General features: G+C 35.8%; 1 protein-coding gene across 2 annotated transcripts in view; it reads left to right on the top strand.

Annotated features, from left to right (window-relative positions):
* The first annotated feature begins 674 nt into the window (after positions 1-674).
* NSRP1 (nuclear speckle splicing regulatory protein 1) overlaps positions 675-14,150 on the top strand; it is a 31,667-nt gene continuing 18,191 nt past the window's right edge. The window contains exons 1-2 of one of the 2 annotated variants that reach the window (XM_033090981.1): positions 675-717; positions 1,904-1,997. In XM_033090981.1, coding sequence (XP_032946872.1) covers positions 698-717; positions 1,904-1,997 — 114 coding nt within the window. In that variant the 5' untranslated portion in view covers positions 675-697. Of the gene's footprint in view, positions 718-1,029; positions 1,185-1,903; positions 1,998-14,150 lie in introns of those variants that run through there. The other variant, XM_033090982.1, reaches the window with a different exon arrangement.

The raw sequence follows: 14,150 nt of genomic DNA, 5'->3' as shown, positions 1-14,150 counted from the left end.
GCAGTCATTGAAAGATTTCGTGGGCTGCTACGGTGTAAGACTAGTTTGGAACGGGCCAAGAATGAGTAGGTGCACTGACTGAATGTGACGAGAATTTTTAAGACCATGGCATACAATTTTGATTCCTATACCCAATCGATACCACGGTATTGTTATTAGTCATTTTGGTCCTATAATGAGACACTATTAGCATATAGATTTTCATCTTCTGCCAAATTACCGAGGCAGGTATATTCACATTGAATACCTCACAGGAAAAAAATTCGATAGCCTAGAGTAGCGGTTTTCAAACTTGAGTATCAGAATTACCTGGAGGGCTCGTTAAAAATACTGATTGCTGGGCCCCGTCTAGAGTTCCTGATTCAGTAGGTCTGGCAAAAAGTCCGAGAATCTATCTGCACTTTTAACAAATTCCGGCTGATGCTATCTGCTGGTCCCGGGACCATACCTAGGGAGCCACTAGTCTAGAATTTTTTCATTCCTTTCTTCCCATTGATATCAAGGCACCCAATTGATTTCCAAATGACACCGAAGGCCAAAGGACTCGGTTCCCCACAGAAGGCAACCGACTCAAAAGCGCGACACAGCCACTAGGTGGGTTCCAGGCCGCCCAAACCCGCGCGAGAGTTTACGTGATGCGTCAGCGTCTGCGTTAGCGTCATACTGGCGTCGGCCACGTTCAGCGGACGCGAGCAAGATGGCGATCCCGGGCAGGCAGTGAGTGATTCGGGAGTTAGGGTCAGGCTGGGGATTGAGGAACTACCGCGACTGTGTCTTTGGCCGAGGAATAAAAGTGCGCTGGAAGTGAAGGGGCTGTATCGTCAGGAATAGAGACGGGGAAAAGCGAGAAATCCTGAGGAACATATATTCCCCTCCCCTCCCCCCCCACAATTTCCAGGATGGAAGCCCGAAGTTTGAGGGAGAAACTTGTGAGGAATAAAGGAAGTTAGGCTGAGGGGCAGAGAGCGAGACTTTTCTATTTTCCAAAAGCTCGGTCTGAGGCCCCTCAGTCTTGCTTCCTACCCCGCGCTTGAGTTTCTCCCCGTTTGGATGCCTTCAGGGGCAATGAGAAGATACAGTTCCTGGCTTCCTTAGAGGGCCTTGTTCTGCTTGGCAGCTCCAGTCCCGATTCCCGCCCTCCCTTCTCGTTTTAGGAATGTTGTGCTGAGAAGCCACAGAAAAGGGTAGGCATATAGGGAATTGGGTTTTACGTTGCCGCAAAAGAGACAAATATTGTATGTTCTTGGGAGTTTTACCTTTGGTGTATAATCCTTACTTTTGATGTGGCTCCCTGTGATTGCTGCATTTTAAAGGCCAAACTGTGAGAAACTAAATGAGTTGGCACTGATGAAGTGGTTCTCTCAGATGCTACAAATAAAGCAAGTGAGCTTAATATTAATAAAATGTAATGGGAATTTATCCTTTGGCTACTTTGGTTTCTCAATCTTTAAAAATTTTTTTGTGTGTGACATTCTCCAATAACTTCTTTAAACCCGTGTAAGTACCCAGTAGGAAAATTTTTTTTTCTTGACTCTTTTTAGACCACAGGATAATTTAGAATATTTTTATTTTTAGTGGACATGAACTGAGCTTTCCACTAACATGTTCTTTTTGAAACCTTACTCTATCATTCACCGTCTAAAACATTTCTGAACTCGTCAGTTACTTCTTTGATTAAAATGGCATTTGAGTTTGGCCCGCGTCCACAAATAATTAGAGTAATAATAATAAAATCTTAACACATTAGAATTTTGAGATGATTGAAAATCAGAAACAGTGTTATGTGTTCATAGGCTATGACATGTTTTGACTTGGTAGCTTCATCTGGAAGAGGTAGTGGATATATTGTTTTTTTAACATTTAAATATAATGGTGTAATTTCTATTTCAAAAAAAATATGCAGGTATGGGCTTGTTTTGCCAAAGAAAGCACAGCAGTTGCTCCCTGTTTTGCAAAAACCATCAGTGTTTGGGAATGATTCTGATGATGATGATGAGGTAAGGGAACCTGTTTTTCTACCGAATTGTTGGAAGCATATATTTTTTAAAATTGAACTTATAAAGTTGATGTCTTTGCTTGTCTTAGTTATTTGTCAATACAATGTATCTGGAGTATATTATAATTTACAGAATTATCAAAGGGAATATTTAAAGAAAGAAGCTCCATTGATATTTTTTCTTTATAAGTGATGCATGGATAACCTGATTTTTTTTTCAGAAGCTATTAACTTCAGTTATTTTAAGCAGTTACACAGAGTAGTCATTTCAGACAACTAATACTGATGTAGCAAAATTGGTGTAAAGTTACCTGAAAATAAGCTGGTAAGATGTCACCAATTTCCTAGAAATTTTTATTAGCCAAGTAGTTTCTTATGAGACTACTTTTGTGGTTATTCAGTGTCTGCTAAATGTAATTGCTGGCATAATTACGGTAGTGTGTATAGTTACCGTAGATAGTACTACAGTAATAACATCTAATATGAACATTTTATATTTCAGCAGCCAAAAGTGTTTTCCTGTGATACCAATAGGAAACAACCCCAAATGTGTGCTTATCTAATACTTCAGTCATTTTCTGTGTTTCTAAAAGACGTTTGCATCAATCTGGTACTTCCTTTGCTCTGGCAGAAAAATAGCTTCTTTTTCCATTTTTATTAACTGTATAATAGTATAGGTAGGTAATTGAACATATTTAATACGTTGCTTCTTGCTTGCTTTCTGTTAAAGAAACTGACTCGAGATGGCTCACTTTTTTAAAAATGGAGGTATAATTTACATATAAATTGTGGATTTTTAAGTGTACAGGTTGATGACATCTAACAAATGTATATGCCCCAACATAGAACATTCCCTTTTCCCCTGAAAGTTCTTTAATGCCCCTCTGCAGTCAGTCTACTTACCTACATTTTGCCCCCAACAGTTATCTCATTGTGGTTTTGATTTGCATTTCCTTAATAGCCAGTGGTGTTGGCCATTTATGTATCATCTTTGGAGAAATGTCTGTTCATATCATTGCCTATTTATTAATTGGTTATTTGTCATTTTGTTATGAGTTGTAAGATTTCTTTACATATTCTAGATAAAACTCTCTTATTAGATATAATTTGTAAATATTTTCTCCCATTCTGTGGGTTGTCTTTTCACTTTCTTGATAATGTCTTTTGAAGCACAAAAGTTCAGTTTTGAGGAAGTCCACTTTATTTTTTTTCTTAGGTTGCTAACTGCTTTGGTGTCATACCTAAGAAACGATTGTTTATGCCAGTGTCACAAATATTTATGCCTATGTTTTCTTCTAAGAATTTTGTCGTTTTAGCTCTTACATTTAGGTCTATGATCCATTTTGAGTTAATTTTTTGTATATGGTATGAAGTAGGGGTCCAACTTGATTATTTGCATGTGGATATCCAGTTGTCCGAACACTATTTGTTGAAGACTATTCCCCCATTGAATTGACAGCACCCTTGTGGTTTGTTTTAATATACAAATAATTTTTTAAATTACTTACCGTGGACACAACAGAAAAATACAGCGTGCTTATCCTGTAGTTCCACATAAGTCATCGTGGCATTACATGTAATAATACAAAGCAACATATACTCCATTTTGAGAAGAATGTGATCTAGAAATCACTAGCAATACAAATGATCTAGAAAGTTTGCTTATGTTATTGCTGTTTCTTTTCCATTATGAAATGAGGCTGGTGTTGGCTGGACAGTGGGTATACTAGAGTCAGAAAAGATAGGTCTAGGCCGTTTAGCTCTTTCTTTTTTCCTTCCCTTCCTCTATTCCTCCTTCCTCGTTTTACGTAGAGCGACTTTAATTCAGAGAATTGGTTACATGGTAGGTGATAGAAGATGTGAGAAGCCAAAAGATGATGGTGATGCAGTGCAGAGATTAGCAGTAATAAGAAGGAAGTAATGACAAGTGGAGGGCAACAGACAGGAGATGGGTCCTGGGGCTCTGATTACCTGGTCTTTTCCAGAAGGAGTTGAAGCCACTGGGGAGATTCAGTCTTAGGTAGAAAGAAAGGCAGGGAGAAATACCTTGTCTTCTCCCTTTCTCCTGCCCTCCAGTATACCATCTTTGTCTTCCTTTGGTAGAACCCAGCCAGAAGCTACTGACAAGGGAGCCGCAGCTTAGTTCTTAATGAACAGAATATAGAACTGTTCGTTAGCATAATTTCCTTACCTAAGAAAATTAGTCTGGTGAATTCCAGCTTAGTCTCATATTAGTAAGTGAATTTCTTAGTTGAGTATGTTTAAATATTTGTGAGGTTTGATTATAAAATCTCTTATTTAAAAATTAATCAGCAATTTAAGCAACAATAAAATTATTGGTGCTTTGAAAAATATAGAGAAAGATATTTTGGTTTATATTTATTGTTATATTTATGGTTCCATTCCTGAGAAGGGCATTTGGTATGCACCGGAGAGGAGCTGCTATGAATCAAATCCATTTATTGTTTTCAGCAATTCAGCGAAGCAATCAAGAGTCCAAATTTAAGATCAGACTTTCCTTCCTGTGATCCAGCAGAGGGGGCCCTAGCAAATGAATTTTATTTTAATATGTGCTTGTATCCATAGTTAGTTTAAAAATGGGACAGTGATAATCTAGCATCTTAAATTATTATTTAAATAGTTCCTCTTTTTAAAATTATCAGAACTAATTAGGAATAATCATCATTTTCTTCAAAGGTAGGAGAGATGAAGAGTTTTTACCCTCGATGAGTAAGAGGTTTATATTATGTCCAAATGCTACTGTCTGATCATAAGTGTTTGAATGGTTTTGCTGTGATAGCAGTGTGTTTATTCCATTTTTTTTCCAGTCCCATTGCAACCACCTTCGTTACTTCTCTCTTGGGTTATTTTAGTTTTTTAACTAGTTTCCTTATCTCCTCAAAGTCAGTTTGAATCACTGTTATTCTCTTGTTCTTGAACCTAATTGTATTTAGAATCTAAACTGCTAATCCTGATACTGAAAGCCTTCCCTATTCTTTGGCTTCAAAATGCTTACTAGCATTTTCTCCTAACTGTCCTCCTCCATGCAAAGTACACTGTTATATTTGTAGTTTTTCACAAGTCTGCTTTTCTTCACAGTGGAAGTCTTCCCATCCTATTTGTCAAAATTATAGCCAGCTTTCAAAACCCAGTGAAAAAGCTGCTGCTTTCAAGATTTCCCTCTGGAAACAATCTCTTCCTTTTTTTGACACTCTGCCTTTCTTAGAGCACTTAGCTTTTTATACCTTGTATTGTAAGCTGTTTGCATACAATTCTTGTCACTGTACTAGAGTATAAGCTCCATCTGTCAGGATCTGGATATCTGTGCTGACTTCCAAAATGAGTAAAATTATTTATTCAGATGTTTTAGCTGTTTATATTGTAAAGAGCCAGGTAGATATTTTAGGCTTTGCAGGCCAGTTACTCAACTTTGCTCTCATAGTGTGAAAACAGCCATTAGGTAATATGTAAATGAATGAGAAAGACTAATGTGTTCTAATAAAACTTTATTTACAAAAAGGGAGGTGGCTGGAGTTGGCTGTAACTTGCTGACCCCTGGTCTGTACAATTCTCAGAAATACTTGTGAAACCCAATATTTCACAAGTGTTACAAGTGGTTAGTGACTAAAAGGTAGACGTTGCATGACAAGTCAAACATGGAACTTTCTTTGAGATATTTTTCCGTAATAAATACTTGCTCATTTCACAGAGTATAATGAATTTTCCTTTAAATCTTGGCAGTTCATATTCTTATTTCTAGACAGTAATACTCTTGTGAGATTCAGTTTTGCAACATAGTACATATTCCATGAAGAGGTATGATCCATACAACCTGAGAATTGTTACTTTTGGGTAAGGTACAAAACTCCTTACTCTCTTTAAAAGAGGGTACTAAATTAAACTAGACAGCTAAAATCTATTAATAGTTTAAAATAGATGTCAGATGAATGGTGGATGATAGCAGTAATTGTACTTTGAGTCACTCAGAAAGCTGTGGTATAGTCGTTTTATATGTTACGCATTCGTTTTCATAAGATATAAAACATATTTATAAAAACTAAGAAAAACACTAAAACCCCAACAGAAAAGTGAGGAAAACATATTCATAGACAAATATAGAAGAAATAGAAATATCTAATAAACTTAAAAATGTTTAATCTTACTGTATTTAAGAAATGTAAATTAGGACAACAGTGAGCTGCCAGTTTTTGCTATATTAGCTGGTACTTTTAAAAAATAATAATAGCAAAATTTTGATAAAATGGGCACTTGTGGCAACATTTTGTTAGTGTAAATTGATGTCCCTTTTTGGAAAGAGGTTTGTAATTTGTATTAATCCTTTAAAAGTTAAGTATATTTAACCCAGTGTATCAATCAGAAGACAGAAACTGTGCCAGTATTTTCCCTTCAAAAATTTTCTTGAAGCAATTGTCAGAAATTTGTATTAAAGGCTTACAGGTATTCAAAAAGTCTTTAGGGTTGTTTATTACAACAAAAACTTAGAACCAATCCAACTTTCAACCGTGAAAGCATGACAAAGTAAAGTGTGCTACAGTGTATATACAAAATTGTTATGGGTAAAAATCAAAGGGAAAAGAGTAAAGAAAACATTTCAGAATATTAATGGTAATTGTCTTTGTGTGGGATTTATGGGTAGTTTTGTTTTTTATATTTTTCTGTATTCCAAATTTCTACAATAAGTTTATAATTGAAAAAAATTTTTTAAAAATATTTATTGGGGAATATTGGGGAACAGTGTGTTTTTCCAGGACCCATCAGCTCCAAGGCAAGTTGTCGTTTTCAATCTAGTTGTGGAGGGTGCAGCTCACAGGCCTATGTGGGTATCGAATTGGCGACCTTGGTGTTAGTATGAGCACTGTGCTCTAACCAACTGAGCCAACCTGCGCCCCTAAACTTTTATTTATTTAAGTGTTTTTTTCCAGGACCCATCAGCTCCAAGTCAAGTAGTTGTTTTAATATAGTTGTGGAGGGCGCAGCTCACAGTGGCCCATGTGGGGATTGAACAGGCAACCTTATTGTGAAGAGCACCGCACTCTAACCAACTGAGCTAACTGGTCGCCCCCGAAAAAATATTTTCAAGGAAAAGTTTATGGTGAATTTTAAAGAATTTCTGTAAGGTACTAAATATATTGCTATAAGACTGGGTATAATATATATGATATGATATGATATGCTTTTATGTAATTAATATAATATACCGGGTCTTATATTAATATTTGCTCCAAAAGACACATTAGAGTTGATTGTCCGGCTAGGTCTTATTTTTGGGGAAATGGTATGTTGGCACATGGGCAGATTATTTTTTAAAAAATCCTTTTTTGTGGGGTGAGGCGGTGTCTGAAATAAAATGCATGAGCACTGTTGAATTTTTCAATTCTAGAGTTTGTTTTTATAATTTCTGTCTCTATTGGTATTCTCTGGTTGGTGAGACATTGTTCTCATACTTCAGTTTTTTATACATGGTTTCTTTTAAGTTCTTTGAATACATTTATTCTGTGTATGGATCATACCTCCCTTGTTTCTTTACATCTCATAATTTTCAATTGAAAACTGAACCTTTAAAATAATATATACAATGCAGAAACTAGAAATCAGAGCTTCCCCTCTCCCCAAGGTTTGTTGTTTTTGCTTTTTGTTAGTTATTTTTCTGAACTAATTCTTAAAGTTTATATTCATTTATGTGTGTGGCCACTGAAGTCTCTGCTTAATTAGCTTGATGGTCAGCAAATGATTCGACAGAAATTTCCTTAAACACTAATAAGTCTCCAAACTTCTAGGGGCTCTGTGTGCATGTTGAGACACACCTTCACTACACAGCCAGGCATTTTACAACTTTGCCTTGACTTTTCCTTCTTGCTGGTGCCCAGCCTCAAGGTCAGTTGTGAGAGCTTAGGACTTGTCAGATCTTTTCTGATCAAGCACAAAGGCCTTTGTATGTGTGTGGCCTTCATGATCCCCAAATATATGTTGGAGCTTTCAAAACCCCCTATGGACTTCCGATTCCTCAGCTTTTAACGCTCTTTTGGTTAGCCTGTTTGTCCTAGCCGTTACAACTGTTACCCACTGCCTTAGGCAGCCCTGATGTTCAACAGTTGTCTTTGATTGTTTCTGACAGACGCCCACAGGGAAAAGGCTATTTTACTTGGCAGCTCTGTCAGGTCAAATAAAGACAACCTTTTGAGTGTTGTCTTACAGGGAACCACCTGGGAGTTCCAATAATAATTCTCTGGGGTAGAGGTTTTGAAGGAAGTCTAACCCCATTCTCTCTCCAGTGGCTGCCAGACTGCTGGTTTCTACCATGATTGTGGGCTGGTGTTTTTAGGCTATGGTGGTACTTGGCAGGGGATGATGGAAATAGGGTGAGTTAAAATGCTGCAAGTTCTTACTGAGATTCTGTTGTTCTTGAGTAAATGCTCCCTGGATTGCTGTAAGCATTTGGTTAATTTCCAGAGTTGTAAAAAAGCTGATTCTGACATTTTTTGCCAGTTTTTCATGCTTTTACGGAGAAGAGAATTTTTATAGGTCCATACTCTGCCATTTTCAGTGACTTCCCAGGCTCTTTTAAGCCTCTCCAGTACATTTTTGCACGCTTCAGATAAAGTCATCTTACTGATTTTAAAATCGCTATTGACTTCCCATTTCTCTTAGGATAAAGGCCAAAATCCTTATTTTTGACTTATACATTGTCTTACTATTCTCTTCAGCCTCTTCTCCATTATAGTTTCCTATCTTGTTCATTTTTTTTTAATTTATTGGGGTGACAATTGTTAGTAAAATTACATAGATTTCAGATGTACAATTCTGTATTACATCATCTATAAATCCCATTGTGTGTTCACCACCCAGAGTCAGTTCTCCTTCCATCACCATATATTTGATCCCCCTTACCCTCATCTCCCACCTTTCACCCCTCTATCTTGTTCTTTAAAATTGCTTTGGGTCATGTCATCTAAGTGAATTTTAGTGTCACCTTCATTTTCATAATAAAACTAAAGGGATTTTGATTGAAATTGCATTGAATTTATAAATTAGGAGAGAAGTCATATTTTAATATTTCAGTCTTCATTTGTAAAGATGGCATATTTATTCAAGTGTTTTATATATCCTTTATTACAATTTTATAATTTCTTCGGTCAAGTTCATATACGTCTTTTGTTAGATTTATTTCTAGGTACCTTATAGTCCTTGTTGCTGTTGTATGAGGGAATATCTTAAAATTTACTGCTCGTTTATGAATGCTTCTGATATTTTTTGTTGTTTTAATTGTGGCACCCGTATAGTTTTAGTAGTTTGGCTGATGATTCTTTTGGATTTCCTTTGTAAACAAGCATATTGTCTGCAAATAAGTATAAATTTGTCTCTTAATTCTTTTACCTTATATTTTTTTCTCTGTGTATCATATGTGTCAAATTGCATTGTGTGACAACTATGATATAAATGGAAGCAATGATAGAAACGTTACATTGCTGATTTTAAGGAGTTGCTTATATAAAGTTTCACAAATGTGATGTTTGCTGTAATGTTTTATTGCTGTTTCTAGTTTACTAAGAATTTTTCTCATAAGTGAATATTAAGTTTTAACGTTTTTAGCATCTGTTGATGTATATTTACATTATTTTTTTTTGCAGTTAAATCATCCTTGCATTCCCGTAATACTTGGTTTTTAATTTAATTTGATTCATTGCACTCTACTAGGCCTTTTACCAGTGCTTTCCAGTTTTGAGGCGTTTGGCTTAATTTCACTGATGAGTAGTTTTTCAGCATGTACTCATAGGAGCATTATTTCCTAAGTTCTTTTTTTTTTTAAGTATTTTTTTCAGTTAACATTCAGTATTATTTTATTTCCTAAGTTCTTGATTGTGAAGGACTGGTTGCCTGTTAATTTTATCACTTAAATATCTACTTGAATGAGTGTAGTATTTCTAGAATAACAGTTTATTTCAAAACCTGTAGATATAAATCACTTTTCCTGGCACTGAATATTCTTAGGAGGAAGTATAATACTGTAGTTTGGTTTTTTTTTCAATCCCACTTCTAGATGACTCTTAATTAGCTTGGACAACTGGTGAATATTTTCTTTATATCCTTCAAGTTCATCTTTATATCCTTTGTGTTACATGTGTTACTGTTTTTAATCTAAATATTTAACTTTTCCTTCATTTCATAGAAATTTGTCATTGTATCAGAATACTTCTTTGATCCATTTACTAGATTATCATTTTGGAGGATCATCTTTGTCTTCCATATTATCATGCCTTTGTTCATTAGTTCATTCACCAAATAAGTGATTCCCTGCTCTGCCAGTGAAATAAAACACGGCTACTGCCCTTGCGGAACTTACATTTTAGTGGGAGGAGGAGAGGTGATAAACAGCCTAACAGATACGTAAATGACATGTTCATTTAGAAAGGACAAGGATCAAGAACAAATAGGACTGGCTGGATGGGATGAGATGCTTAAACAGATTTGGGGGGTAATTACTCAATCTTTGTGTTTTTCTCTGCAGTCACCAGGATTATGGTAGTTTGTTGTGTCATTGGCATTAACCCCTGGTCTTCCACAAAAGGGAAACGAAGTCACAACCTCAAAGAGTAAGAGAACAAGTTTTATTGAAGATCGGGCAGAGAGAGAATGTCCATGTTTAAAGAAGAAGGCTGCCCGGGTAGTAAGGAGAGAAACACCGGCACGGGGGTTGCCAGGGCAGAGTCTTAGAATAGACGACTGCACCTAACATTTTAGCTCTTTCTTATATAGGAAAGCGTAGGTGAATTTCCTTACAGCAGGAGATGTGACGTATAGACTGAGATCATTTGATTGACATACGTTGGTTACATGACTAATTTCTTTCTGCACATGCTCTTCCCCAGAATGCATACCAAAAAAACCCATGGTGGGGGGGGGCGGCTAATATTCATTTTATTTTAATTGTATTATAATGAGGCTAGAGTTCAAGTAACAGACAGGTTTCAGCAGTTTGCACATGTGTGAGGAACCAGCTAAAACCAGTTGGGTCTTAGCTCGTCTTTTTAAGTGTATTTGGACATCTTGATTGATCTCTGGGACATGAGCCTGGGTGGTTCCTGGAGGGGGTGCAAGCCTGGGCAGTCCCTCTTCAGGCTCACTTTTATTAACCCTTTTTCTGCCTCATCATTTGTCAGTATTTCAGTTGTCTTTTCTGTTTCTTGCTATTTCTAATTTATTTATTAGCTCTAAGGGTGCTTTAGTCCACAGTGTTTTCTTAGCTCTGCAGTCTCCCTCTCTTTTATTGTTCTATTACGTGATCATTAACTTGTGTGATTCAATTCATGGTCTTATTTTGTAAGAGTTTGACAGGGAAGAGAGAGAAGGAGATGGAGATGATAGTTTGAAGGAATAATGCTAGAGTTGTGGAATTTTTCTTTTTCTTAGGATAGAGATAATTTGTTCATGTTTAAACTAAAAGAGAAAAAGCTAAAGAAAAGGAGAGATTTTACAGCTAAGGAAACTAAAGTGCCAGGAAATTAAATAAATTGGCCTATTTCACACACAGAGTACATAGGTTATAGAAGTAGAATTTGAACCCAGATCTGCCTGATTCCAGAGTCCGTGCTTTAAAACTTTGTAATGTAGTCCCTCTGAGACGCAATTTGTTTATAATGGAGTTTTTAAAGTTTTGAGAGAATTTAAGAAGTAATAGAAAAAGGGTTAGTTGGGACTGGCAGAGATCAGACAAACTTCAAAGAGATGTGGTTTTTATCATGTGAAATTATACAATTCTGCCTTCCGGTGACTTAGGAATATTTTGAGGAGATGGGGCTATTGATTTTCAACAAAATAGATGTTCTATTGTCGAGATTTTTTTTTTTTTTGAACAGTCTTATCCTAAGGGTTTTCAGTGGGGGTGTTACTACTTCCTGAGGGGTACTAAGAAATTTGTGGAATGGCTTTTGCTGATCACAGTTACCGTGTTTCCCCAAAAATAAGCCCCAGTTAAGATCGTCAGCCCGACAAACGCATTTAGTACGTTATGACGATGTTTCGTAAGAAGGTAACATGACTGTATTTGAATAAATGTAGATTGTTGTACATGAAAAAATAAGACATCCCCTGAAAACATGCCCTAATGCGTCTTTTGGAGCAAAAATTCATATAAGACCCGATCTTATTTTCGGGGAAATACGGTTTAAGACCCAGTCTTATTTTCAGGGAAACTGGTAATTGAGAGTGAGTATTGACACCAATTTTGGATGTGGGCCAGGGATGGTAGATGTTCTTCTGCATCTCATGACCCCCATCCATACAGGTAACATCCCTCCCAACCTGTTTATAAATAAAACCTATTTATAATTTTAGGAGCCTAGGACCTAAGTTTTTATTACACACAAACTCAAGATATGTTTTGTACATTTTATTTTTATTAAAATATTTTAAATAAAATAAAATTTTAAATACTTTTTTTAAAGTATTGTTTTTGTTTGACAAAATACAGGCTAAATTTTTTCCTAATGTGATTGTCTTCTAGATTGAGGGAAGATCACATTTTGTTTAGAACTTGACCAAGAGTTCACCATTTAAGAAAATCAGGTCACTGTCACCAGCGTCACTTGTGGTATTTGAGTCACCAGTTCTTCAGTCAGCATTTGTGTTTTTGCATTAATAGTGATTATGGTGATTCTGCACGGTAGAGTCACCATGGACAACTTACTGTCTTCTGGCATGCTTGTGCACTTTCATATTGATGTATAGTATACAGTATACTATTATAAATTACTTTCCCTTTATTCTTTATAGTTCTGTAAGGATGTATAAATGTGTGTATCCAAAACTGGGTTAGAAAGAAGTAATATAATTTTTAAAAATTGTGTGTAGAAAGTTTTTATTATGTATGCATGTATTATGGATGCATTTCATTTCACTATTCTAACTATAAAAAAGGAATATATATGACAGGTTGAAGAACTACCATTTTGTGCCTTCCTCCCTGATATAATGGCTCACTTATTATATATTAAATATGTTAAAGTTCCATAAATATGTGGGTCTGTTTCTCTGGACTTCTTTATGCTGTTCATTGATTTATTTTTCTAATCCTAATAGTATTCACCATTCCCAACTAAGGGCAGAAATGAAATCTATTATTTACCTTTTCCCAAAAGGGCACTATGTAAGGATCCACTTGCTTTGCTGCTTCTAATGCAAAAACGAATTACTCTATCTTCTCTGTCTTCTGCTCTTTGTGTCCCTTACCTCAGAACACGTAGTGCCCTGGGAACCATTCCTGTCTTTAGCATTCAACCTCTGTGGGTAATGTGGTTTCTTGCCTCCTATGTTCCTCAGATTTCCAGTTCATCGAAGGTACCCCTTTTGTTTTCTAGCATGATTATGGGATTTCTTTTTTGTCATTCTGAGGGTTTGGAGGAGGAGGAGATTGCAACATACGAGTATATTAATTTGGCCGCTTAAACCAGAAGCTTTGCATTGCTTTCCCAGTTTTAAGATCTTGGGTAAATTGTTTAATGTCTCAGTTTCAATTCCACATTAAAAAAAAATACCTATTTTTATAACATTAGTTACTAAAAGTTTATTTTAAGGATTAGCGATAGTATAGCCTAGTACAGTACATGGCACAGCGTAGAAGTGTGATAAATGGTAGCTGTATTGCTACAATAAAAATATCTTGTGTACAATAGTTGTTATCATTAATCACTAGTTATCTGAAAGTTTCTTGTGCTGTCTCCGTCCCACTTTGTGTTTGACAGTCATATTTGATAGCCTGGCTTTTTTGTCACTTTTTAATAGAATCTTAATCTCCATTTTGGGTTGTGGCCATTAGCTAAGAACCATTATATCAGAAAAATTCCCTAACGGTAGTAATAACCATAATTATGGTTTTGAATTATTGTTTATTTGATTTGTTTACAATCTCATCGCACCCTGTTTACTCATCATTTTTAACTGACAATTTCTGATAAGATAGTAAAAGCCTTACTTCCAAATTTGCTGTTAAATAACAAAATTAGCTTTCTATTTTTACAAAACCATATACACCTTCCTCATATTCTGACAGGCTTTGATACTGCCTATTCTAACTTTACCATAAAAATCATTTAAAAAAAGTTTTTTCTTTATTTTTATGTTGTGTTTCAGTGTGTAT

Source organism: Rhinolophus ferrumequinum, chromosome 21 (genome assembly GCF_004115265.2).
Source record: "Rhinolophus ferrumequinum isolate MPI-CBG mRhiFer1 chromosome 21, mRhiFer1_v1.p, whole genome shotgun sequence".
NCBI lineage: Eukaryota > Metazoa > Chordata > Mammalia > Chiroptera > Rhinolophidae > Rhinolophus > Rhinolophus ferrumequinum.
Note: the sequence above shows the minus strand (reverse complement) of the source record. Positions and strands in the feature narration are given on the sequence as shown.